General features: G+C 40.8%; 3 protein-coding genes across 3 annotated transcripts; all 3 read left to right on the forward strand.

Moving 5' to 3' along the window:
- Nucleotides 1–1,105: 1,105 nt before the first annotated feature.
- LOC102702530 (phosphoglycerate kinase, cytosolic) lies at nt 1,106–4,932 on the forward strand. The gene is made up of 7 exons (XM_006646873.3): nt 1,106–1,196; nt 1,290–1,498; nt 2,757–2,834; nt 2,936–3,196; nt 3,573–3,890; nt 4,242–4,400; nt 4,483–4,932. The coding sequence occupies exons 2-7, from the start codon at nt 1,304–1,306 to the stop codon at nt 4,678–4,680; spliced, it is 1,209 nt and encodes a 402-aa protein (XP_006646936.1). The 5' UTR covers nt 1,106–1,196; nt 1,290–1,303; the 3' UTR covers nt 4,681–4,932.
- Nucleotides 4,933–13,016: 8,084 nt separating this feature from the next.
- On the forward strand, nt 13,017–22,199 carry LOC102702816 (pentatricopeptide repeat-containing protein At2g35130). The gene is made up of 19 exons (XM_006646874.3): nt 13,017–13,372; nt 13,974–14,041; nt 14,291–14,424; nt 14,831–14,919; nt 15,054–15,111; nt 15,210–15,262; nt 15,475–15,573; nt 15,656–15,769; nt 15,999–16,100; nt 16,326–16,421; nt 18,727–18,746; nt 19,025–19,072; nt 19,331–19,545; nt 19,704–19,936; nt 20,026–20,275; nt 20,365–20,510; nt 20,650–20,855; nt 20,974–21,098; nt 21,444–22,199. The coding sequence occupies exons 1-19, from the start codon at nt 13,082–13,084 to the stop codon at nt 22,046–22,048; spliced, it is 2,952 nt and encodes a 983-aa protein (XP_006646937.3). The 5' UTR covers nt 13,017–13,081; the 3' UTR covers nt 22,049–22,199.
- A 2,588-nt stretch (nt 22,200–24,787) lies between these two features.
- LOC102703366 (elongation factor 1-alpha-like) lies at nt 24,788–27,635 on the forward strand. Its single transcript, XM_006646876.3, has 3 exons — nt 24,788–24,874; nt 25,516–25,998; nt 26,482–27,635. The coding sequence occupies exons 2-3, from the start codon at nt 25,537–25,539 to the stop codon at nt 27,361–27,363; spliced, it is 1,344 nt and encodes a 447-aa protein (XP_006646939.1). The 5' UTR covers nt 24,788–24,874; nt 25,516–25,536; the 3' UTR covers nt 27,364–27,635.

The raw sequence follows: 27,635 nt of genomic DNA on the forward strand, positions 1-27,635 counted from the left end.
ACATTTTTTAAAACTTGCATCATTTATGGTATTTCTTAAACTTTAACATTTGTCAATGACATTTATTAGATTTCCTCAGTTCTCTAAATGGATCTAGGGGATGATGATGGTGAGAACGATGGGACATGTAGGGGATACCCCTATTTTTCATGTTTACCCAAAGAATGTGCGAGTAATAGTGTTTTCTGATACGCCTAATAGTGTTTTCCAGTGACTAGCTAATTTTTTTGGTCATCAATGACGATTTATAGTTATGACGGCGACAAATGAGCTTGGACGGTCGCTCGACCTACTCTTTTTTGCCAACAAGGCCCTGGAATGGCCATCCACTTTTGTTAAGAATGAAGCATTTATAAGGTTGATTACAAACTCAGCCTACGCATTAAGCCCGACAAAAATCTGTAAAGTTTCAAGAGGCCCTCGATGCGACAAGTCCGTTAACACAATAGTGTGGAGCATAAAGTATCCAGTGTTACGTGTGCTTGGCACAATACGTGTTGGGCATCAAGTACCATCGACGGGAGGCTTTTGCGTCTACCAAACCTCTATAGATGTGCCCTCTACTGGGCATATAAGGCATTCGGTCACCCCAATTGAGAGGAGTAGGAGCATGGGCAGATTCTAATACACGTGGACACAACGAGTCACTGGTAAAGAAAAGTTTATTGCTATATCACTGGCAATATGTATGAATCTCCACTAAAAATCATGGAGACGATGAACCGTGATCGGTTGAAGTGTCCAGATTTAATAGGCATGATTCCAAGCACACAAACTGCGGAACAACATGAGACAAAAAAAAACCAATGGCACATCCGTTTTCATTCTTTCATTCAGATCTCACATTAATGTTTCAGTCGGAGCAGCAGCAGCAACATCGACGGCAACAAGACGGCCGCCCACCTTCCAGAACCTTCATTTCCAATACCGTCGAAGCCTCGCCGTCGATCCCCAATCCATGGGCCCACCGCAACCCGCAGGCGCCGCACCCGCTCTTCTTACCCCGCCTCCAAGCCACACTGCCATCCGGGCCCCACATGTCAGCCAGCGCCGAGATGCGAATATTCTCCCCTCCCCCATTCGTTGGCCTCGCCTCTATAAAGAAGCCGCCTCCCCTCTGCGTCGCCGCATCGCATCCAAAAGCTTCGCCTTCGTCTTCCTCTCGCTCGATTCGATCCGATCCGATCCATTCCAAGGTGAGCCCCCTCCTCCGATCGAGCGTTCGCTCGGATCTGCTGCCTGCGGGGGGATCTCCTGTGACGTTTGCGGGGTTGGATTTGGTGGCGCAGGGGGGGAGGAGCAAATGGCGACCAAGAGGAGCGTGGGGACGCTTGGGGAGGCGGATCTCAGGGGGAAGAAGGTGTTCGTGCGGGCCGACCTCAACGTGCCGCTCGACGACGCGCAGAAGATCACCGACGACACCCGCATCCGCGCCTCCGTGCCCACCGTCAAGTTCCTCCTCGAGAAGGGCGCCAAGGTCGTCCTCGCCAGCCATCTGGTGAGTGAGCGACCCACTATACTACCGCCCCACCACGATCCTTGACAACCCCCACGCTTTGATGCTTTTTTACTGGAGTAGATTTTTGGGGATGCTTTTGATGATGAGATTTAGGTTCGTGCGGATATGCTGCTTTAAGATTTTTGTCGTTAGTACTGGAATTTGGATCAAAACCTTGGTTAGGTTCATAGTGATCAGCGTAGTCTCGACTTCTACGGATTCGATGTGATCGAGGCAAAGGTGGTCCATTTTTTTGTGTTGTAGTTGAAATTGATATTTTTGATTTTGTAGCATAAAATCGATTAGCATTCATGACAGACGGACAATAAGTCAATAATGGGCTTGCCTTAATTTATGTACTTTCAGACGAGGTAGATGTGCTACTAATTTTTCTTTATTGTCATCAGTGCCCAAAATGAACTTCGACTGTGATTATTGTACTTGGACCAGTGCATTTTAAAATTTTAATGCTGTTGCTGACGTCTGAGCTTGTCTTTCGCTTTGGTTGTGCATTTCTAACAAAGAATCTGCCTGATCCAACTGGGCTTCCATTATACTAAAATTATTTTCAATTCTTCATATTCAGCATGACGGCATGAAGGTTTGACCTTTATTTTAGAATGGCATGATCACTCTGTAAGGCCATCACAGATGCATTTGGTCGCTGATGATTGTCTGTCTTTTGTTGCTCATCCAATGCAAGTTCCTTATCTACTCCTATTGATCATCAAATGTTCATTAAGTGGGAGATAATAACCAAATCAGATCACAGAGACACCAAGCTCCTTCTTCTGCATTTTGCATGTACATTACATCTAGCATTTATCTTCAATTTGACTGTATAGCATGATCACATGTATAGGTCTAGCCGTCTAGGTCATCTGTCTCCTTTCAACCAAATTATTGTTTTTACAACAGACGTGTAATTTTTTGTACCATGTCAGCTTTCAACAGAGTGTACTGATTTTAGAATTATACAAACTAAAATGGTTATTCTTTACGAAAAGATGAGTAACCTTGGATTATATGCTTATGGTTGGTTTCAAGATGACTTGGTGTAAGTTCATAGTAACCTTGGATTAAGAGTTCATTTCCAGACCAATGCAACCTTTTTGTCTTAACTCTTGTATGTAAAAGAATTTATATGCTTGCAGTGTCTACTGTGAACAGAAACACAATGAATTACTATCAATTGTAAGCTCTGTGACTGTTGCCTTTCCATTTTCTCATGTGCTATCTTGTAACTTGTAACCTCCAGGGCCGTCCGAAGGGTGTCACCCCCAAGTACAGCTTGAAGCCTCTTGTTCCCCGCTTGTCTGAGCTCCTTGGAGTTGATGTATGTTATGGAGTGATAGCTGTTTCTCACACTTAAATTTTGTGTTGCTGTACTAGACAACAGTTCTTGTATTTTTCTGATCTGTTTGTATGCATAATTAGGTTGTGATGGCCAATGACTGCATTGGTGAGGAAGTCGAGAAATTGGCTGCTGCTTTGCCAGAGGGTGGTGTTCTACTCCTAGAGAATGTTAGATTCTACAAGGAGGAGGAAAAGAATGATCCTGAGTTTGCTAAGAAGCTTGCATCTGTCGCTGACCTCTATGTAAATGATGCTTTCGGCACTGCACACAGAGCTCATGCTTCAACAGAGGGAGTGACCAAGTTTTTGAAGCCTGCTGTTGCTGGCTTCCTGATGCAGAAGGTATTGCTGAAACGAAATCTCAGTCCTGGTCAAGTTTTGCGTAAATACTTATTCCTATCAATACATATGTCCTGCAGGCTGCAGTTATATAACACACAAGTAGGAATTATATTCATATACACTATTCACCTAAACCCTCAACCATCCTATTTTGTGTTCATCTCAAAGAAGTAATACCACCCTTAGGATTGGCAGCCACCCAATTTATTCTAGGAGATGTCATAGAATTTGAGAGAGGTTTGAGATTAAATCAATCAAATGCATCTCATATATTTGTCTATGTTCAATCTTCAAAGGATTCTGCAGATGGATGTTTCCTAATGCTTATGTCAGAATTAAAAAAAAATACAGTTGTACTGAGGTTTAATTACTGCAGGAACTCGACTATCTTGTTGGAGCTGTTGCCAACCCAAAGAAGCCATTTGCAGCAATCGTTGGTGGATCCAAGGTCTCGACTAAGATTGGCGTGATCGAGTCTTTGTTGGCAAAGGTTGATGTCCTCATCCTTGGTGGTGGTATGATCTTCACATTCTACAAAGCCCAGGGATATGCAGTTGGAAAATCTCTTGTGGAGGAAGACAAACTTGAGCTTGCAACTTCACTTATTGAGAAGGCAAAGGCGAAGGGCGTTTCTCTTTTGCTTCCCACTGATGTTGTAGTGGCTGACAAGTTTGCGGCAGATGCTGAAAGCAAGGTGTGTTCACTTATGCAGTTCTGCAACTTTATTTATGCACAAGTAGTAAATTGAATTATTTATAAAGATAGCTTAATATGTCGAACTGACTTTTGACATGTTCATTATCAAACATCGTACAATTAAAGTAGCTCATGTGTTTGTTTTTACCATTCATTGTTCTTCAGTCTTCACTTGTATCTCCAAAAATGCTTGATAAGAAAGGCTGTCAGGTGTTCTGTGAATGTCAACATGGGATGTTAATTCACTCACTAGATGGATGTGTTGTATAATCGTGGTGCAACTGTTACTTAAATTATTTGCACAAACTTATGTTAATTGTTTTGGTGTTCACTATTACATCATTTTCAGACTGTTGCTGCCTCCGCTATCCCGGAAGGTTGGATGGGTCTTGATGTTGGCCCAGATGCCATCAAGACTTTCAGTGGAGCATTGGACACCTGTAACACTATCATTTGGAACGGACCTATGGGAGTCTTTGAGTTTGAGAAGTTTGCAGCAGGCACTGATGTTAGTACAATTGCATCACATCCACTGATCTCCTCCATTTTCTTTCTTTTTTTTGGTCGCTAAACAGTCTCTCTTTCATCAGGCAATTGCTAAGAAGTTGGCTGAGCTTACTACCACCAAGGGCGTCACGACCATCATTGGCGGTGGCGACTCTGTTGCTGCTGTCGAGAAGGCTGGGCTGGCCGACAAGATGAGCCACATCTCCACCGGTGGTGGCGCTAGCTTGGAGTTGCTGGAAGGCAAGACCCTCCCAGGTGTTCTTGCCCTCGATGAAGCGTAAGCTAATTCGGCTCGTCTCCATGAGCAGCACGCATGCTCTTTCGTTTCAGACCTTCTGTGTAACTTTGCGATGTCTTGTCAATGCTTGTATGAAGAACTTGAGATAGGCTTTTATCGTCAAGTTTTGCTAGATGAGTCGTGAATAAGCTTTCGACTTCCTCGCTGCTGCGAGCGAAGTGATTCGAACTGAACATACATACTCCCATGGATCGATATTTTGCTTTGCAGTTTTCGCATCGCTGTGATGGCATCACTACTTTTACCTGTTGTCTGTTGATATTGCCATATACGCTGTTCATTCTGATGCTGAAATTTGATTGCCTAGATAATTTGTAACTATTGACGTCCATCATCAATAGAACGACTGTCCTTATGACTGATGGTTAGTTATTCTTGTTCCGCTGAATTGCAATCTGGAATGGAACCATTTGCAGATTATTGTGTTCAAAGTTAACTCTTACTCCTTTCAATTTGATAATTCTTATTATCATTTTAGGCAATGATAGTGGTTTTGTAAATCTATCGTTGACTGTAATTTTCTATTAATATATATAATAAATATTTACTTTTATTAAAATACTCTTTATAGCTTATTTATACTTGTTTAAATTAAATATTTTAAAAGTTATTAATAGGTAATGTAAAAATTTAACTACGTTCTGTCCAAACAATAATTAAGGAACCCAAAACAACAATAATCGTGGAACCGAAGTGAGTGCATAACTTGCTATATCTAATATTTCTCTTCAGGAACCACACCTGGATTAAGTCTCTTTTGGACGTGTGTTTCGTAAACTCGTTTTTTAGGGAATACACAAGTCTTGTCTTGTACTCCTACATCGTAACGTTGCATACAAGAGACAAATACAGTGAGGAAGAAGGGGAAAAAAGAGTTTGGGAAAACTCTTGATGCTTCCAGCTGACTGCCTCATCTGCAATATCTGACAATTGCATACATGTTCTGAACTCTGATGACCTAGTTTAATAAGTTTCTTTCCAAACCGTCCGATTGTTCTCAAACTTATGAATATTTATTACAAAAAAGAGCTTTATATCATAAACACTGGACATAAAAAAAACATACTGACTCTTTCACACTTGAATTTTATCTACATAAAGATATCTGTGCTAGTATTCATGTTACTCAAATTCCACTTGTTATTCTCTTTGGGGCTTGACCTTTATATTTACACAAAAAAGAGAGAGCATTGAGTTTCACTTTTGATATTCTTATTACATAAATTCCTATTCCATGTCTATCATTCTTTTTTCTCTACCTTTTTACCACTGAGACATGTCTTTAGAAACTTTCGATACCATCTGTCCCACCAAGTCAAGATTTTTCCACCCTCTTAATTTTTTAGTCGACGTGATGCTTTTATCCAATTTTCAGAAATAGTAATCACTAGAGCTAATTAATCAGCAACAAGTTAGAAACTATATGTGTTCGTTTTCATTCAACTACACAAAGCTGAAAAACGAGCCTCCATCTCTTTGAGCATGTATTTAGAATACATTCATGGATTTGTGAGTGTAGTGTACATGTGGTGGTGTGTAATTGCCAAAACCACAAGTAAACCGTGGTTAAAAAAACAATTATCAAGTATTTTATGTAATTGCAAAAAAACAAAGAAAACCACAAGTAAACCGTGATTTTAAAAAAAACAACTATCAAGTTTGAGATCATAATGCTATTATTAGCATGGAATGTGCTAATAATATGGCCAAAACGACCCAGAAGTAAATTGTGATAAAAAAAATATATCAAGTTGAGCTTATAATGCAAGTCGACTTCCATGGAATGTGCTTGAAATTGTGACTGAATAGGAAGCCTAAAGGAGTAGCATGATGTATGTCTCTGTCAAGCACAAACATCATAATCTAATTTTATGGTCTAGTAGTGAATGCAGTCCATGAGTTGCATGGCCTTTTGGAGGCAAGGAATATAATTGCACATGAACATATTAGGTTAATCTGTACCTAACTGTAGCTCAATTAAGGGTTCTTGTGCTTATTTTACTTGTGGAAATGACATGGCCTTTTGGATATATTATCCTTTTTTTGTAAATTTATGTCTCTGACATTTGACTATGAACATTGATTTTGTGTCTCAGATATTTCACAATAATGGTGTCCTCCAAGTGTTTTATACTCAATAGTCCCCAATTGGAATGTCTGCAAGATTTATTCAGCACTGTTAATTTGTTATAATGTATTAATGTGCAGGTTTTACTTCCACAGCACACATACTTTGCAAGTTTATTGTCCATCCAAAATTGTATTATGTTCTGTTCACCATTTATTTGGTAACTTCACATTCTACATGGTAGTTAAATCATGGATTAACTTTCATTGCATCCACCACAAACATTTTGTTCTTTGGAGAAGTAGACATTTTACACAAAGGTACCATAACTCTACTGCTGAAGTAGGAAATGGAAATGATTGAAGATACAATCACGACATTCTACTGCACAAGTTATCAACTTGAATTTTTTAACTCTAGCAAAGTTGGAAGAAAATTACCAGAATTGCCGCAGAAAATGTTTTCAAGATTTTTTAGAAAGTGTGTTAAAACTCGCCCAAGAAAATGCTTTCAAGAGGATAATAAATGAACAACATTTGAAACTGTGTGTGACAAATAATCATCGGTTTTCCTTCCCTTCTTTAGTTCTATCACACTAAGACTGAACTTTGTTTAATGGGTTAAACTGCTTAAGCAATAGATAATTCCATGCAACTTTCCCTTAAAAAAATATTTCCATACATCTGAAGCAGGTCAATACTTCTGTAAATAATAACACATGTTGATTGATATGAGATGAAAAAGGTGGAGAATTATGCATGAGACAAAGCTTTTGCAAAGTAGAACAAAAGCAAAATCATGAAAATGAGAAGACACCATGAAACTCTCAAAGAAAGAGAACCACCATAATGGAAGATCTAATAAACAAAAGAAATCATATGACTAGGTTAGAGATCAGAAAATCTACCTTCTTTTCATACTTCATCACAGGATGAGGAAGAAATGAACAAATTGCACAATCCCCTTCAGATCTTTTGTTGGTGGTGAGAGAGTGAAGCTGCAACATGATCTGATGGAGCCAAACTCCATGCATCCTTACCTCTTACTGAAACTTGCAAGAACAATGATTCTTCTACCTCTACTAACCAAACCCACACCTCACTCACAATGCTCATCAACATCAAGAATCCACAATTCCCTTCGCGCCTCGACACGACAACCAAATCGCGAAAACACGGGACAATCGCAGTACTGAAGCATGGTATTTGGCCCATGCCTGACAACCAGATCATGCTGGCAGCTTCATTCTCTCACACCAACAAAAAATTTCCCCGGCCTGTTCGTTCTACCAAGAACAGGAGACAGACACAGTACAATAGGAAGGAGAAGGTGAGAAATGAGAAGAGCCATTGGTATGTACTACATGGCTTATGATAGATAGCAATGGCCAGTGGGCGAAGGAGGAAGGAGGGAGGAGGAAGAGAGACAAAAACGGTGGCACGAGGTGTGCGCATGGTGGTTGTCACAAGCATGGTCCCTCTCCTGCCTCTCACACCTCGTGACACTGCCTTTCTTGCCATCGCTAACCACTGCCCCCTACTGCATATATGTATTGTATCTTAGCGTCTGATGTGCACTGTCCCAGTGCTGCATCTGAAATTTTTTCAAGTGCAGATGATCAATCATGTTGCTGTCTCCAATTACACCGTGTTGCCTGGAGCTGAAAGAGCCTCTAAAAATGATAGTATACCTGGTGCAAAATCTTTCATGTGCGGATGATCAATCATGTTGCTGTATCCAATTACACCGTGTTACCTGGAGCTGAAAGAGCCTGAAAATGATAGTGTTCTTGGTACAAAATCGATCTTTAGTGCAGATGATCATCCTGAATTTTTCTAGTGCAAATGAGATGACCAATCATGTTGCTGTGTCAATTACACCGAGTTACTTGGAGCTGAAAAGTCCTGAAAATTATAGTATTAGTACAGATATTATGTTAAGTTTAAAACGAATAACAAGGTTATATCCGCTGATGATTGAGTAAATATTCAGGAAATTGTCAATGCAAGGTGTTCTTGTTGTGGGTCTAAATTTGCCCTGGAACAGAATGACAGTACATTGATGAAACTGAAGAACAGTACAGCGTACATGTCGAGGTATGTGGCGTTGCAGGAGCAATCTTGCGCTGATCTGAAGAACTGATTTTGCAGTACAATAAATTGGTACTAATCTGCACTCCAACGTGCACTCGCCTACTCAATAGCGAACAATCTCTGAATTCTCCCAGAAGAACTGTTCTTTCCTTTCTTTCTTTCTGAAGAGCACTCCCTGAATCCTTCTATATCTTTATCAATTTCTCAATTTACTTTCTTCTCCTAGAACAGGCAAAAGCTCTGCACACAATTGCATTTTTGAGAAACAATACTTTTGATCTGAAAACAAAACTTGCCTGCCGATTTAAAGAGAGATAGGAGGTCAACGATGGAGCAGTCCATTTTCCAAACAAGCTGTGCATGAAATCAATTAGCTTGCTTTAGTGAGCAATGATTTTATTGCACTTGACTAATTGGCTGACAATGATGGCCTAACAACCTAACATGGAGCAAGAAATAGAACTTGACAGCGTCTTAAATGATAACCATAATGGTCTAATCACATCCTACAATTCAGAGCTAGCTGTCAAACTTCAAACAAACTAACCGGTATTCCAGAGGTTTATGCTTATGCAGATGTGCCATCATTAACAGAACATGAGGTCCATTACTTTTCCTTTTTTTTTCTGAATAAAACAAAAGCGATCGATTATTTTATGGCTAGACAAGCAACTTAGTAACAGTCTATTTAGTTCAGATCTGAATTTTTGACGCTTCCAAATGTACAGTGGCATCAAGTAAATCACATACCTGTTACTATTAAAGCCTAGCGGTCTCAGTCTTTTTATTGTTTATAAGCATAAGTGAAAGTACTTATTAATGATTAAAAAATATTTTGAGTAAAACATTTATATTATGTGTTCTCATGATCTAAAAATAAATGCTGAAAAAAATACACGATAAAAAATCCTCAAAATCTGCTCCAAATTAATGTTTCAAAATTCAAATTTTGGCTTATAATCATAAGAATAAGTGAAAAAGATAAAACTTGTTCGCTAGCTTGTTCATCCTTACCGGTATTAGTACTTCATTTTAAAATAGTTGTTGACCTTTGGACATAACATTTTGATCATCTGTCTCATAGAAAAATTCTCGTATCATTGATTTTGTTGTGACCTATTTTATCATTAAAAGTACTTTAGACATAACTTATACTTTTTATATTTTCATTAACATTTTTAATAAGATAAATAATCAAATATCATGCTTAGGAATGCAACGTCATATATATTTAAAAGAGAGGGTACATGTGAATACCCACACGAAAAAGAAAAAGAGATGCACTGAACTTCAGATAACTGCAACTATGGACCCATTTTTTTCGTTTCAGAATCTGTCACCAATCACCATGGATTTGCACCATGTGCAGTTAACAGGAAATGTGGGAAATTTCACCCAGGTGCAGAGAGACAGGGACAAATGAAATCGCCTTAGGATTCACTCGAAGATTAATCTAGCAACTGCTCTTGCCCGGGGTCTGAATTGTCTGAACCTGGCAAAAGATGACGACATCTGCATGGTTACAGTTACTGTCATGCAATGCATACACATCGGACAAGAGAATTGAAGCCGGTCAGGCTGGCCGCAGGACCATGTAAAAATGTCTGAATATGAACAATATATTTGGACTGAGATGAGAGCACTCATGGTTTCTTCGGATCACATTAGTTTTACAGGATTTTCAGAAAAAACAGTTCAATTCTTCTATTTTTCTTTTGAAAATCCTACCGACTGAAGCCATTGGCATGCAGATGCAGCCAGGGTCAATGCTTCTTTCCAAGACGCCTGCTTAATTTCTGTACGGGCGGGCAATTTTGATCTTAGTACCACTCAGCATTTCTGAATGGATAATCAATCACTGGATTTGCTAGAGTTAGAATCACCGAATCAGTGTTCATTTCAGACTCTGCAGATGTATATGCAGCTGCAGTTTTGATCTTAGCTAAAACTGAATATACAGAGATCAATAAGCAGGAATCAGCTGCAAGCTAAACCTGTAATTCTGCTCAAGTGCTACATTTTGTATTTTGAAATGGATAATATGAGCTCTGCATGTTCATTCCATAGAGAGAAAAGGAGAATTACAACCACAAAACACATGTTCCAGTGGAACACACCAGATAACCCCCAAGTCCATAACACACTGACACGTTTCTATTCTACGGGTATTTATGTGTTCTATGATTAATTAATTGCAAAGCAGCATTGCAACTAATCTTACAAATTTCTATGATTGTATGGATCACATGCTGAATGCTTCTGCGGTTTCCGCACACGTGATAATTTAGTCAACTGAACATTTAGACTGTCACAGTGTCACTCCTTTATTCATATTTAGAAAAACAATCCTTGCCCACATCATATTTGTCAAAGCATGCCATATATCTTCTGACATGTTTTAACGACTTTAGCACCATGCATGGAAACAATCAGCGTGATCGGTTGTTCTTTTTTTAAAACAAAGAACGGAATATTTGCAAATAAAAAAAAATTTATACGCGTTCTTAATGATTAAAAGCATTGACTGAAAAATAAACTACGATGAAAACCATCATCATAAAATCAACTTCAGATCTATAGCTGAAAAATTCAAATTTTAGTTTATAAATATAAACAGAAACAAAATGATAAGACCCAATATGACAGACGAGATTTGCTCTCATGCCACATATAAATCGGTGATTCTATGGCAATTGCCTTTTATTCCTGGCACTGGGCCCAATTGTCATACATTAGACGTCTATGCTACACCAGAGCAAAAATTACTCCCTCGATCTAAAAAGAGGGATTTCTATTTCTATGATTGAATCTGAATGCAGTTTATATTTAGGTCAGTACGGTTCGAAGGGAGTATATCATGTGAGAGACGCTCGTAGGACTGACGTATACAAGCTCTGAAAGAAATCTCATGTCATAGCTTGCATCTTTTCACAATCCTCACTGACAGACCCGTCCCCCTAGGGGGCTATAAAAAGGGCTATAGGGCCACTAATACAAAAGCGATCAACATGCACATTAGAGAAGTGCCTCTACTTATTTATTTATTTTATTTTCTAAAGGAATGGCTCGTTTCATCAATTCACTCGAGCCAGGTTACTTATCCTCCCGTCTATAAATCAATGACCAATAAAAGATCAAAGGGGTGATAAATCAAGGGGCGGACAGGAGCAGTATCGTAGCTAGGAGCAGATGTAGCACCGTAGCTAGTAGGAAGAAGCCCAGCATAGCTACATTCCCCTTCGGGTTGGCGCCCGTCTTCTCCAATAGAAATTTCATCATATCAAGGGCTAAGCTATCTGAAAACCTACTGCCAATCTGAATGTAAAAGAAGAACTAAATACTACTATCCATGAGATCATCATAACAAAAACTAGAATTGCCCAGCTAAATAGGAATAGAAATAGCTAGGACCGCTGGCATGTTCACAGTGTGATATGCTAGGATGAAATATATTGTTGCTTCCTTCTTTTAAAACCATTGACATCAATTTTTGGGTGTCAACTATAAATCATTACCTTTATTTTTTAAATATAGCACTCTAGTAGTACGAATCTTTTATGTCTTTTATATCCAGTTTTATTTTTAAATAAAACCACATATTACTAAGAATCTCTTATATAACATTAGGTTTTATCTAATCTAGTTCTTTAAGTTGCTATACTTTAAAACGGGCGAGTATTTCCATACTATTTTAAAATAAGTCCGGATGGAGGGCAGTAAATCTACCACGAGCGTATTACCAACTCTCCTTATCTTCTTTGGAAAATATCTATCATCCATATGCCACTTATCCTTTACCAACTCTATATTTTGCATGAGAAAAAAAATAATAGGGTAAAAGACGAATGTTTCGTAGATCAGTACTAATATATAATATAATTATAACATGATATTATTGTGTTAATAAATAATCTTTTGTTAAATTAAAATCCCATGAATGAAAAATGTCATGCAATACGATCTATTCTCTATAACCAAGCTTTTTCCTTTTACCATGCCCATTTCTTGCATGCCGGAAAAGACAGTACCATATCAGAAATAGCCAAAAAAAGAGAGATTTTTTTCACACAAAAAGCCTTTTATATTTTAAAAACTTTTGCACCTTTTTCAAATCCAAACGAAAGCAACCTGTAAATACAAATTGCACAGAATTGCAAGCGAAAAAAAAGCACACGGTGTGGAATCGAAGCATAGAGGAAAAGAGGCATCTTCTCTGAGCACCAATGGCACGGTATCTTCTCCGGCCTCCCACTACCACCGGCGCCGCCGCCGCCGCCTCGTCCCTCCTCTCCTCCTCACGCCGCAGAAATGGCACCAGCACGCCGCGGCCACCGGTTCTTGGCCTCCGCGCGCTCGCCTCCAGGCCCAGCAAGGCCTGCCCCGTGATGGCGGTGGCGTCGGAGCAGTCCGCCGCGACGGCCAAGTACCCCAAGGTGGCCGCCCCCACCACCGGCCCGATTCCGGCCGCGGAGCTCCTCGCCGTCATCCAGGATGCCGCCAAGGCTGGGGCCGAGGTGCGTTTGAGGTTCTTTGCTCCGTAGCTCTTCCTTCTTGCGGTGGCTCAGAGGTTGTGTTGAACTGCTGGGCAGTTGGATAAATTTCACGGGCTGATGGTTAGGTTGGGATGTGGTGATAATTTGTTTTTTTTAATGAAAGATGTATCTTTGTTTTGTTGTGCAACAAGATAATTTTCATGCTGGTTAATTTGCTTTGATACAAAGAACTAGCAATTCTATTGGTCTGCAGAGATAATTAGAGAGGCCAGATTGGAAACGGGATCAAATAATTGTTTTTTTACGAGGAAATATGATGATCGCGGTAGTTCGTAATGTATTAATGTTATAAATGCTCAAGGGTCACCAAATCATCGGAGTTATGTGTGGTCATTGTGGTTTCCATGCTAGTTCATGGTGTGTTTCTTGCTATAGTTTTATAGCGGGTATTGAGGAACTTGGTATCGATTTTATTAAGAATTGAGCCAAACAGAATTGAACTTAGTTGGTAGGTTGTACACCTACACATCTCATCAAGTGAGCTAAGCTAACTTCCTTCTCACCCCATTTTTTGAAGGGCCAAATCTCAGAGTCATCTTTCATTGTTTTCTCCTCATTTTAGGTTATAATGGAAGCTGTTAATAAGCCACGCAATATTCACTACAAGGGAGTTGCAGACTTGGTCACAGAGTAAGAATGCTTCTCACTCGAGCTGTTCTTATTTAGGAAATATGTATCACTAGTGTTGTTGCTTCCTGTCTGATGTTTACTTGTTATGTTTATTATGTTTGTTGTTTCAAAAAAGGAAAAAAAATCCCATTTTGTCAATAGAAACTTACTGCTGCTACTAGCTAATGCCATTTTTTATGATCTATTGATTTCTCTAAGCTATATAAAACATTAACATTTGAATTTAGAGTGCTCTGTACTTTTGTTCAGCACAGACAGATTGAGTGAGTCAGTCATTCTGGAAGTTGTGAGGAAGAGCTTCCCAGACCACCTCATACTAGGGGAGGAAGGTGGACTTATTGGAGATGCCTTGTCTGAGTATCTCTGGTGCATTGATCCTTTAGGTTTGGTCACTTTATTCTTACTTTGTAATTCTACTATGAGGAAGTCATGTATCATTAATTCATTATTCTTGTAGTGGAGTTTGATCATTGACGAATACTGTAGTGTATTCTCTCTTATGCTCTCTTGATTAAGTATGTGAAAGATTTGATTTAGTGGAGGCAACATGTTCGATTGCATGGGTTGGTAACTGAATGGGATGTTATTAGCTCTATATATAATATCATTGATAGGAAAATGGATGTTAGAGTGTTTGGACTGATCATAAATCTGAAATTGGGATCATATCGAGGGATTTTAATTTTGGCTGAAGTTTTATGTAAGCTTTCATTACTGCAGTAGAAACTTAGGCTTTCTTTGTACTGTTCTTCATTGGGAGATCTAATGCAGTGATTTTCTCCCCTTTAGATGGAACAACAAACTTTGCACATGGTTACCCTAGCTTTTCTGTATCCATCGGAGTTCTGTTTCGCGGAAAACCTGCTGCTTCCACTGTGGTATGTATGTGCATGTATTTTCCTTGAATCATATGATACATCAAACGTTGGGGCCACAAATTGTCAGATCATCATAGCATGCTAGTTTATTGCATTTCTTTGGACTATTCACATTTTATTATCATCCTTTTTAGGTCGAATTTTGTGGTGGCCCTATGTGCTGGAGCACTCGTACAATTTCAGCATCATCTGGTAGAATCTTTGGTCAAACATTGGAGTTGTAATGTTTCTTTTTTCCTTATACAACACTACAGAATTGGTTTTTAAGGTTTTCCTTTCTCCTTGAAAAGGTGGTGGTGCTTATTGTAATGGCCAAAAGATTCATGTCAGTCAGACAGACAAGGTAACTTATCTTTTTTATACAAGTATGTGGCTACGTGCACATGTGTCTGCCTACCATACCATTTTTTATGGAGGCCATAGGAATCTCTCTTTGATCATATGCTCAATGTATCAATCTATGGAGTGATGTGGTTCTGGATGCAATCAGAAGTCATGTGTTTTAATTATGTCAGAATACTTGACTCAAGATATTGACTCTAATTGATTCTCTAGGTGGAACAATCACTTCTGGTTACTGGTTTTGGATATGAACATGATGATGCATGGCTGACCAACATAAATTTGTTCAAGGAATATACCGACATTAGCAGGGTATAGTGAATGCTTTTCTATTATTACAGATTAAAATTCACCCTTTGCCTTTTGCTTTATCCTCCTTGATTAATCTTTTTAGGGAGTCCGAAGGCTAGGCTCCGCTGCTGCTGACATGTCCCATGTTGCCCTAGGCATTACAGAAGCCTACTGGGAATACAGACTTAAGCCTTGGGATATGGCTGCTGGTGTTCTGGTAATCTTTTTTTTACCCTATCGGAATAAACAGTTCATGATTGGAATCAAATGTTGATAAAAAAATATTCAAGTTCAGTAATAACAAGGACTCCATTGTTTTTGTCATTCTTAAATCCACATTTTCAGTCAGATAATCTATTTTTATGAGCTTTCTTTTTATATTTTCCAAATCTTGATGAGTTTTTCAGTATAATTACTTGACGAATTTGGTATCTTTTTTCCTACAGATAGTCGAAGAAGCTGGTGGGGTGGTGTCACGCATGGATGGTGGGGAGTTTACTGTCTTTGATCGTTCCGTCCTTGTTTCCAATGGTGCTGTTCATGATCAGGTTTGTTCTTGACAAGTAGTTTGTTCTCTCATTCTAAAAACCAAAATACTGATATTAAACATCCATTGTCATACCACTAAGGAGCCAATTAAGTGGGCTTAAAGGATCACAATCAAAAGATTTACTTTGTGTATGATATAGAATAATTATAATTCTTGCTTGTCTTTTGGAGAAAATTTTTATGAAGTAGTTGATGAATCTTGCTACTTTTTACTTGACTTGCAGCTTTTGGATCGGATTGGCCATGCCACTGAAGATCTTAAGAAGAAAGGAATTGACTTCTCCTTGTGGTTTAAGCCCGATAAATACCCTACCGACTTTTAAATTGCACTCACCGAGAACTGTTTGATACCAGAAAATAGAAAAAAGAGAGAGGATCTTATGTTCAACAACTTTGTATTTAGACTGATGATAATAAATATTGATAGAATCAAGTATATCATAAGGGACTTTTTAATTCAGTGTTTATTAAATAAAAAACAAAGTATTTTATTAAGAAGGTTAACTAATTAATTACTATGTATATATTTTAAATTAACCTTTAATTTTGGGTTGACTGAAATTTGAGACTAAGCATAAATCGTATGTTTTGTTACATTTATGTTGTTAAATTTGTAGGTTAATAATGGAGAGATTGAGTTGTTGCATTAGTTACAATCTTTGTAATAGTTATCATTAATGGATGTGTGGACTACCTAAGCTATATTGCTAAAGTGACCTTCATGGACAGCATATAGGTTAGTGATAGCTCGAAGGCAGCATTTTGTTCTGCATGAAACCTTGGCATGGTTATTTGTGCATGCTATGGTTCAACTGTTCCTAAGAGTTGCATTGATAAAATCTGATTAAGAAAAGTACCTGGTAAGTTATACCAACTGCTGAGGAATTATACACAAAACCAGATTTCCATTTAATGTAAAGCTTTGAATATTGTTTTCCACGAAACTGAAATACTATTCCTGACTCTACATACACACTACATGGTATAGTACATTAGAACCAGTAGATTTTACAATTCCCACCTTGAGTAAAAGGTCATTTGCAGTTTGGTTCTTGCCTTAGTTTTCCTTCAGCAAAGTAGTTTCGCCTATGCTTATAATAAGAAAATTATGAGGCTGTCAGATATACAGTGATATCTTTTTTTTAGATGGCATTATCTATTTGATCGATATTGCATAACTATTACAATATCAGCCATACCTGGTTGATGTTGTTTTACAAATATAATTAAATTAGCACTGCTGATGTACTGGTGTTTCTGTTGGACAGTTCACATCACAGCGAATAAAAAACTTGCATCCGTTTATGGATGTTCTCATTGTGTGGTTTTTAATATAATCAGATTGATTCTCTGAGAATGGGCTCCTATCTTATCGCCCTTGCCCAACCACTGTAAATCTAAAGGAAAAAAATTCTTTTTATGCAATTCTAGGTGCCAACTACACATCCAGATAAAGTTTTCTTGGTTTCTTCTTCCAACATCTTGACAAGAGTTTGTGTATTTTTCTTTCAGTTCCACAGCTCTAAACACACGGTAATACTGTGTGTACTGTACTGAGTGAAAATTTGGCGTCTTACGCTCATCTGAAAGATTTCGCTTCCTTCCGTGATGTGAATCTCACAGCATTTTGACGGCATGTTTTCTCTACAACTACAGTATCTGATGAATCTGGTATAGACTAGTACAGAATAACAGAAAATGCATCCTTCCCTTCGAGAAATTTGCTATTTCGTCCCTCTCAAATATGGGCTTCGTCTCTTATGCCACGTTGGATTTGAGTTTCTCTAAAATACCATTATCAAATGATGGTACTCCTTTCTTTTGTCATTTCCTCTTTTTTCTCCAAATCTGAAATGGTTTTCTTCTTTTTTAATTTTATCTGTGACCATTTTACCCCTATGGCTGGTAGTCATTGAATCTCTAGCAAAAGCCTAATTTTATACCGGATCGGGGCATTATATTAGTGAACCAATTTAGACCGATTTATCAGATTATGATATTCTTAATCGGTTTGGTCGAATGCGTAGAAATCTTTTTCATTATTCCAGCGGATCTTAAAAAAAGATTTTGTATCGACTAAAGTATATAATTTAATTTTTATGTGCCGGAACTTTAGCTCGTAAACATAAAAGCACGGTACGAGTTTTTATGCAATGGTTGTGTTCGGCATTTTCTGAAGAATTTTGGGCTATGGCGAGCGAGGGAGTGGGGCGGCAACAAGGGCAAAAATGTCCGAGGTGGAATTAAGAAAAGAAAATTCCAACCCAAATTTGCAACAAATGGAGAAATGACAAAAGAAATAAGAGGAATTATTTGATAGTGATATTTTAGCTAAACCCAAATTTAAAATGGCATAACAAGTCGAAACCCACGCTTGAGAATGGCAAAATGGCACAAATCTCCCTTCTCAATGGCGGCGGCGCAAATGCAGAGGCAGAGCCGGCGGTGTTGCCGACGACTCGGGCGGGCGGCGGCGGCGGCGCTCTCTTTCCTCGGCTAACAGAGGCTCCCCTACTTCCCCTCCTACGAGCGGCGCCGGCAGGCGCCGGCGGAGCGGTCTCTCCATCAGCGCCGGCCGCCGGCGCCCCCTCCCTTCCCTTGCACGAGCGGCGACGCTGACCTCAGGCTATTTCAAATGCAGCAAAGTATGCTCAAATTCCAATTTTTGTTTGAAAATTTCTCTCCTTTTTCCCTATCCTGGAAGTTTAAACACTATATTTTCAGCAAAATAGCCTGAAAGGGGTAGAGACCACAGAGAAAGCAGATATTTTTCAGTTTTGTCCTCTTGCAACTCCTCATGCACCTCGCTATCTCACCATCGTAGCAGTGACCACACAATCTAACCTAAGCCTGAGAGCTGAACATTATCTTCTCAGCATTGTTCTCCCTTCACAATTTCAGCCTTGTGATCTTTCTCTGTCAGGACTCAAGACTCAGGAGTACAGTGTTCCCTTCACCTTGTGCTTATTATGTAAGTTAGTTTCTTTCTTGTCTGAATTATTACTTGATTCTTTCAGAAGTCATACAGGTTTGGCCAATTAGGACATTGCAGTTCTGTTTGATGGTCATGGTGAATCCGTGGATACACCTAATGGTTTTCAGTGTTTTGGATACCCCTTAATTGAAATGTTTGCTTTCTGAATATCTTGGGTATAAGTTCTCTAAGAACATCTCAGTCCTGTTGATAACTTTCCAGTATACTGACATTCCTTCTTCCACCATTTTGCAGGTTAAGGATAGAGGCTCTGTTGTATTATCCTATCACAAGACCAAGATGGAAAATTTATGCATGTCAAGATGCCATGCAAGAAACTGGTCTGCTTGATGCAGAGATTAATGCTTATAACTATAGTGAAAGGAAGAATAGGAAATACAACGGCGCCTACATCGATAAAGATGGTGAATCTAGGACCTTCAATCGAAAGAAAATATCAAGAAAAAGGGGTAATGCCATAAATATCATCTTTTCAGTACTACATACTATCTGACTACTTCTCACGAATTTTCATTGCCTTGATAAATTTCAAGAATGGGTGGTATATGTTTGTGAATGCATCTGTTTTCTCTCCTTCAAAATGTTAATGGCTTCAGGTTCCTTGCAGGAGGTGCAATGAGAGGCCGTGGTTGGAAGTATGGCTCTGGGTTTGTAGATGGAGTATTCCCTGTGCTCAGTCCAATGGCGCAGGATATCTTAGAATTTGTTCAGAAGGGGACAGATGTTGCAACAATCTGGGAGTCCTTGGATAAAATTCCTTCTACACACAATCTTTTTGATGATCTTGTGAATGTTGCTGTCCAATTCCGTCTGAGCAAAAAATGGGATATGGTCATTTCAGTAAGTACCAACCAGCACATTCTCATCTCCAATGTTTCAGTTTTCTTTGATCAATATTTTGATGTTTAATTTGTCAAAAGTGGCTATAGGTCTGTGAGTGGATCTTGTATAGGAGTTCATTCCGTCCTGACATCATCTGGTACAACTTGCTCATAGAATCCTATGGCCAAAAGCGTCAGCTGAACAAGGCGGAGTCAATTTACATGGCTCTCCTGGAGGCTCGGTGTGTGCCAACTGAAGACACTTATGCTCTTCTCTTGCGTGCTTACTGCAATGCTGGATCACTGCACCGAGCAGAAGGCGTGATCTCCGAGATGCGGGAACACGGGATTCCTCCAAGTATGCAGTTCAGTTCTTCCAATTTGTCACTGCAGAGAGCTTGCAGGTTAATAATACCTCATGCCTACTTTCCAAGAACAATCTTGCAGGTGCTACCGTGTACAATGCTTATCTGGATGGCTTGTTGAAGGCGAGATGCACCGAAAAGGCAGTCGAGGTGTATCAAAGGATGAAACGAGAACGTTGCAGAACTAACACAGAGACATACACCTTGATGATCAATGTGTATGGGAAGGTCAGAATTCAGAGCTCACTATTTTCCTGCTCACTGTGATCAGATGGCCTAAATACTCTGAACACGGTTTTTTTCTCTTTCAGAAATTTAACTCTGAATACTTATTAACATACATTTGTTTTTCATGATCAATTTACAGTCGAAGCAACCAATGTCATCAATGAAAATTTTCAACGAGATGAAGTCGATTGGATGTAAGCCTAACATCTGCACCTACACTGCTCTGGTGAATGCATTTGCAAGGGAAGGCCTGTGCGAGAAGGCTGAAGAAGTGTTCGAGGAGATGCAGCAAGCCGGACACGAGCCTGATGTGTATGCTTACAATGCCCTCATGGAAGCTTACAGGTGATCATCATTTATCCATGGATACTGATCACAAAACTCAACTGAAATTTTATCAGATTTCTTTAAATTTGAATTGTTCATTAGATACTCCACCTTGTAACCTTTCGATGCGCCGTAGTCGGGCAGGATTCCCGCAAGGCGCGTCGGAGATCTTCTCCCTGATGCAGCACATGGGGTGTGAGCCTGACAGAGCTTCATACAACATCTTGGTTGATGCTTATGGAAGAGCCGGCCTCCATGAAGGTACATATAGGGCCTCTAAGAGGCAGCTGATGAGAAACCCGCTTCTCACGATCTGGAAAAGCTAGGTTTCTTAGCTTTTGCTTCTAGTTTATTTTCTGGATTCTACAATTCTAGATTCTTAGAAGCTGAGTACTATTTGGGAGAAGTGACTTCTGACTTCTGGAGATTCGAATGAGAAGTTGTAACTGTTAGAAGCTCTCCAATCATGTCTATGACATACATGATGGACAATTTTTTGCACTTGTGTTGGAGGAAATCAATAACATGAGATGTATGATGATGCCAGTATCTGAACGGTTAAAAGTGATTGCTTGTGAATAATTTGATGGCGGTTTGGTTTTTCAGATGCGGAGGCTGCATTCGAGGAGCTGATGCAGCAGGGGATGGCGCCGACGATGAAGTCGCACATGCTGCTGCTGGCGGCGCACGCCAAGTCCGGCAACGTCGCGAGGTGCGAGGAGGTGATGGCGCAGCTGCACAAGTCCGGCCTGACGCCGGACACCTTCGCGCTCAACGCCATGCTCAACGCCTACGGCCGCGCAGGGCGGCTCGACGACATGGAGCGCCTCCTCGCCGCCATGGAGCGGCGCGGCCGCGTCGCCGGCGCCGGCGCCGGAGGCACCGACGTGAGCACGTACAACGTGGTGGTGAACGTGTACGGGCGCGCGGGCTACCTGGACAGGATGGAGGCGGCGTTCGCGTCGCTGCCGGCGAGGGGGCTCGCCGCCGACGTGGTGACGTGGACGTCGCGGATGGGCGCGTACGCGCGGAAGAAGGACTACGCGAGGTGCCTGGAGATCTTCGAGGAGATGGTGGACGCCGGTTGCTACCCGGACGCCGGCACGGCGAGGGTGCTGCTCGCGGCGTGCTCCGACGAGCGGCAGGTGGAGCAGGTCACCGCCATCGTCAGGTCCATGCACAAGGAGGCCAAGACGCTCTTCACCGTATAACAAACACTTTGCGTTACATGTATAATACTGTACATTTTTGCGTCACGTGTATAATACTGTATGGTAATACCTCCTGTTCTTCTTAAATAGATTCCATCGTTGACTTTTAGATATGTATTTGACTATTTGTTTTATTGGAATTTAAGATAAATCATGCTTAAAATATCTTTATTAATAAGTCAAATTGTAAGAAAATAAATAGTGCTTACGTAGAATTTTTAAATAAGATAAATAGTGCAACATGGAATCGGTAGATTTGAAACATATTTTTCCTTTTTTAAGTAAATCGTCATCGGGAACGAGGTCTTCTTGTATATCGGGTTGAGGATCGGGGTGATTCCTCTCGAGTCTTGCTGACTCATTCCTTACAATTAGAGCAAGTTCATTAGTATAGCCAATTACCCGCTCCAATTAATCTAGAGTTAATTTAATAGCCAATTTATACAATAGTTATCTACAAAATATTAATATATGATCCCACATGTCATATATATATCGTGTTTTGGAGTCTATACTGCAGCTGGCTATAAATTAGTAGCTCACTTCTCTTCTCTCTCCCCTCTTATCTCTTTAAAACATGCTTATAGCTGGCTTATAGTCTGCTATTATACCTGCTCTTACGAGTGTAATGGGCCTAGAGTAGACTATTGCTTCTTTCTGGCTCATGAGCCATAGATCAACCAACACACAACACCAATGCTTCTCAGAGAAACTTGAGGAGGTGGCTCGATGCTTTAGTTTACGCACATGATAATGTGGGTAGGAGATACGAGACTAGGAATATGTTAGGGTTGGAGCGATAGGTTATATCCAACAATTATGATACTCCTATAAAATTTACATGTCTCATGAGAAAGTACACGGGCATTACCGTGTACTCTCCCCACCGAGCAACCGTCCTCATATTTCTCACACAACTATGGACATACTCGCGCATCGACGAACATAGGCAGGTACAATAAACATCTTCCTCGTTTAACTGCTTTAGAGGTGGCAATGGGGACCCGATCCCTGTTTTCCCCGCGGTTCACCTGTTAGGGGACGGTGATGGTTAAAATATAATATCCATGAGGAATGAAATGATATGAATCTCATCCCCGTTGAGGATGGCAGGGATGGGGACGATGCACCACTCCATGTCCCCGTTCCCCGCGGTGACCCGTTTACACTTTAAGGGACCAAAGATAGACTTCATACATGGTTTGGTCCAAATAAAAAAAGCCCAATGTCCATGTATATAAACCTAACCCTAGTCAACATAGTCAATATTCAATCCAAGACAACACACCAGTACACCACCAGCCGCCAGCTCATCGCCGACCTCGCCGCCCTCCGACGTGCGGCCTCGCCGCCCCTCTCCGTTCGCCCACTGCGCATCGACCTCGCCGCCCACCGACGCGCCGCTCCTATCCGCTCACCGGCCGCCCGCCTATGACGCGGGCTCGCCGGCGTGTAGCCCCTCTCCACCTGACGGCCACCTGTCGCCTCTCCCCACTGTCGACGGGACGGGGGAAACCATGGTAACTTTTCACTGCGGTGATCGGGGATGGGTTCAATATAAGCCCCACCGTGGTTCGGGATGGGGACGAGGAAATTTTTTCATGATAGGGAATTCCCCGTTGACATCTCTAAACTGCCCTCTTCCTTTTACTTGCCCTCTTTCTTCGCCTTTCGAAATCTTCCTAATCTCTAGCATGGCTGACGGTGGTGCGTAAGATGCTGGATTTGCTCCTCCCTCTAACCTATATAAGGATACCTAGGCACCGGGTATTCGCCTAACTAGCGCTCGGTATATTTCTTGAACCACGTATTTAAAAGAAATTATGATTTGATATATAAAATGACATTAGCTATTTTGTACCCAACTAGGGATATATTAGTAAATTAATGTAAAGATTACTTTCAAGAGGATACATTATTAACAAAATTATGAGATACTACATGATTAGAAAATGCAAAATATAAAACTATGCATTAGAGGCTATACCGATGTCCAGGGGCGGAAACAAGGGTGGAGCATTTAGGGCTTAAGCCCTAGTCTTAGCTCTATAATCCCACCTATATCTTATCAATTTATAATGTAAATCTTAAAAATTATGAAGTACATGTTAACTTAGCCTTACGGTTGATTAGTTCCTGGTTCGACCCCTGCCGATGTCTTAACGACAAATGAAAAGAATGGAGTGAGTAGCTATGCTAGAGTCGTGCTAAAGTTTCATCAAGTTGTTTATGGAAAAAAATATTCTTTGCTAACGTTTCATCATTTTTACTCTCTCAGGTTCATCATATAAGATCCTACTAAGCAAAACATCTTTTAAGTTTAATCAAGTTTATAGAAAAATATAATGACGTTCTCAACACCAAATTAGTTCTATTAAATTCACCATTGAACATAGTTTTACAACATATTTATTTTATATTAAAAATATTATTATACATTTCAATAAATCTGGTTAAACTTGAAAAAGTTTATCACAAAACAAACCCAAAATGATCTATATTAAAAAAAAGTTTCTTTGCTAAAGTTTCATCATCGACTACAGAGCACGGATGCTTTGAGGCTGGAGGCGAATATTCCCGGCCCATCTGAGCTCTCCCGGCCCAATCAAGGACCTAACGTCCGGGAGTTAGAAACGCACACCAACCGCACGATCGAATCGGACGGACCAGATCTCCCCGAAACGACGCTCCCCCAAAGGAAAACGAGAAACCCTAGCTCTCGCCCCCCCCCTCGCCTATATAAAGGGCACAACGCTCTCCGCCTCTCCGTCCTCTCCCTCCATTCACCGCCGCCGCTGCCTTCCGAATCCCCTCTTCTTCTCCGAGGTCAGTCTCCAGATCCGTCTCCCCCCCGTTATCTCCGTGATTTCTCGGCGAGTAGCCTCAGATCTGCTTCGTGCTTCTCTGACGATGCACCTGCGCGAGTAGAGCTTGCTCGATTTGTGGTTTTCACCGTGGTTTTTTAGGGGTTTTGTAGCATGGTTGCTCGTTGCTCTCTCGGGGGGTGGTGGTGCTTAGTTCATCTTTTCTGTAGCTGTCTCTCGTTTATTTTGTAGGTTTTTTTGTGTTCGGAAATTTAGTTATCTTTTGTGTTGATGTTGGTAAGTCGCCGGAAATTTGTAGGATTTGTGCATGTGGGAGTTAAATTCTTAGCGTGTCATCTGTATAATAGAAATAAATTCGCTATGAAATACGGAGTAGCAGATTGATTTGTTATGTGCTGTTTAGATGGATTTGTTGTGATTTTGTTAGATGCAAAGTGGTCTGTTCATATGTTAAATTTCGTACCCTTGCATGCACATAATTATGAATCACTGTGTTAATATGTTAGATGTCTAGTGTTCTATCAATCTGCGCACGATTAATTTCATATTGTTACATCAAATTACCAGTTTGTACGGTTTCACTTTATGTGATTTGATCTGTATGCCGTGTCCTTATTCCTTTTTCACTCTTTTGTGTTGTAGTTTTGATCACTACCTGCAGCCATGGGTAAGGAGAAGACGCACATCAACATTGTGGTCATTGGCCATGTCGACTCCGGCAAGTCGACCACCACCGGCCACCTGATCTACAAGCTTGGAGGCATCGACAAGCGGGTGATCGAGAGGTTCGAGAAGGAGGCCGCTGAGATGAACAAGAGGTCGTTCAAGTACGCGTGGGTGCTTGACAAGCTGAAGGCGGAGCGTGAGCGCGGTATCACCATCGACATTGCCCTGTGGAAGTTCGAGACCACCAAGTACTACTGCACGGTCATCGATGCCCCCGGACACCGTGACTTCATCAAGAACATGATTACTGGTACCTCCCAGGCTGACTGTGCCGTGCTCATCATTGACTCCACCACTGGTGGTTTTGAGGCTGGTATCTCCAAGGATGGCCAGACCCGTGAGCATGCCCTTCTTGCTTTCACTCTTGGAGTGAAGCAGATGATCTGCTGCTGCAACAAGGTATAACTCCTGCACACCTTCATGATAAATATATGCTATGTTTGCATGTTATGATGACTGTTTAGTCGATTAGATACTTCTGCTCATGTTCACTGCAAATCTTATCTTTGACTCTTAGGTGGTTATTTGTAAATGCAATGCTTATTTCAACCTGCACATGTTCGGAACTTAGAATGAATGTCAATTGCTTGCAGCCCCCTTTCTACATGTTTATGTTATGATTGTTGTGTTATTTTAAATTCATGTGATTTCTGTAGTACTTTGTACTTTATGTTATATGTTATCACATTGAAAATTAATTACTGACTGATGCAAATGCTATAAAAATTGTTTTTTTCAGTTTCAAGTGTTGTTTATCATAAAGCTAGCTCTAGATATGTCAGTGCATTCTGTATTGAGAATGATATACTGTTTTAAGTCCCTAGTCTCACTGTCATTTTTTTTAATTTAAGTAATGGTTCCCTTTCTATTTTTGTTTTGTAGATGGATGCCACCACTCCCAAGTACTCCAAGGCCCGTTATGATGAAATTGTGAAGGAAGTCTCTTCATACCTGAAGAAGGTCGGCTACAACCCTGACAAAATCCCCTTCGTTCCCATCTCTGGTTTCGAGGGTGACAATATGATTGAGAGGTCCACCAACCTTGACTGGTACAAGGGCCCAACCCTCCTGGAGGCTCTTGACCAGATCAACGAGCCCAAGAGGCCGTCCGACAAGCCCCTGCGTCTTCCCCTTCAGGATGTGTACAAGATTGGTGGTATTGGAACTGTGCCTGTGGGTCGTGTTGAGACTGGTATCCTCAAGCCTGGTATGGTTGTCACTTTTGGTCCCAGCGGCTTGACCACTGAGGTTAAGTCTGTTGAGATGCACCATGAGGCTCTCCAGGAGGCCCTTCCTGGTGACAACGTTGGGTTCAACGTCAAGAACGTTGCAGTCAAGGATCTGAAGCGTGGTTATGTAGCTTCCAACTCCAAGGATGACCCTGCCAAGGAAGCTGCCAGCTTCACCTCCCAGGTCATCATCATGAACCACCCTGGGCAGATCGGCAATGGCTACGCCCCAGTGCTGGACTGCCACACCTCCCACATTGCTGTGAAGTTCGCTGAGCTGGTGACCAAGATTGACAGACGATCTGGTAAGGAGCTGGAGAAGGAGCCCAAGTTCCTGAAGAACGGTGATGCTGGTATGGTGAAGATGATTCCCACCAAGCCCATGGTGGTGGAGACCTTCTCTGAGTACCCTCCTCTTGGCCGTTTCGCCGTCCGTGACATGAGGCAGACGGTTGCTGTTGGTGTCATCAAGAACGTGGAGAAGAAGGACCCAACCGGTGCCAAGGTCACCAAGGCTGCTGCCAAGAAGAAATGAGATGCTTGATGGTTGAACGCATGTCCGCTTCTCGGATATTTAGTAGATGTGTCTTGTGGTAAGTTTTGGCCATTGAACTTGCAGGTTTAACAGTTTTTCAGCTGTTGGTACTGCCGGTGATGCAACCTGTTGCCTATCGTTAAAATACCTTTTAATTTCGGCTTATGCCATTCTGGATGCTTTAAGAGACTAATTTGTGCCAATTGTTGGCTGTTGGATGCTGAGTCCGTACTATTTTAAAGCAATGTTTGGAAAGTATCAAATGTTTTTAA

Source organism: Oryza brachyantha, chromosome 2 (genome assembly GCF_000231095.2).
Source record: "Oryza brachyantha chromosome 2, ObraRS2, whole genome shotgun sequence".
Taxonomy (NCBI): Eukaryota; Viridiplantae; Streptophyta; class Magnoliopsida; order Poales; family Poaceae; genus Oryza; species Oryza brachyantha.

What these genes read in the sequence shown, in the direction of transcription:
- LOC102703366 (XM_006646876.3), top strand. Translation starts at nt 25,537, where the DNA reads ATGGGTAAGGAGAAGACGCACATCAACATTGTGGTCATTGGCCATGTC. An exon ending in TGATCTGCTGCTGCAACAAG is followed by an intron (nt 25,999 to 26,481) that starts GTATAACTCCTG and finishes TTTGTTTTGTAG; the next exon opens with ATGGATGCCACCACTCCCAA.
- LOC102702530 (XM_006646873.3), top strand. Translation starts at nt 1,304, where the DNA reads ATGGCGACCAAGAGGAGCGTGGGGACGCTTGGGGAGGCGGATCTCAGG. An exon ending in CTGGCTTCCTGATGCAGAAG is followed by an intron (nt 3,197 to 3,572) that starts GTATTGCTGAAA and finishes TAATTACTGCAG; the next exon opens with GAACTCGACTATCTTGTTGG. An exon ending in AGTTTGCAGCAGGCACTGAT is followed by an intron (nt 4,401 to 4,482) that starts GTTAGTACAATT and finishes CTCTTTCATCAG; the next exon opens with GCAATTGCTAAGAAGTTGGC.
- LOC102702816 (XM_006646874.3), top strand. Translation starts at nt 13,082, where the DNA reads ATGGCACGGTATCTTCTCCGGCCTCCCACTACCACCGGCGCCGCCGCC. An exon ending in GGAACACGGGATTCCTCCAA is followed by an intron (nt 20,276 to 20,364) that starts GTATGCAGTTCA and finishes ACAATCTTGCAG; the next exon opens with GTGCTACCGTGTACAATGCT. An exon ending in TGATCAATGTGTATGGGAAG is followed by an intron (nt 20,511 to 20,649) that starts GTCAGAATTCAG and finishes ATCAATTTACAG; the next exon opens with TCGAAGCAACCAATGTCATC.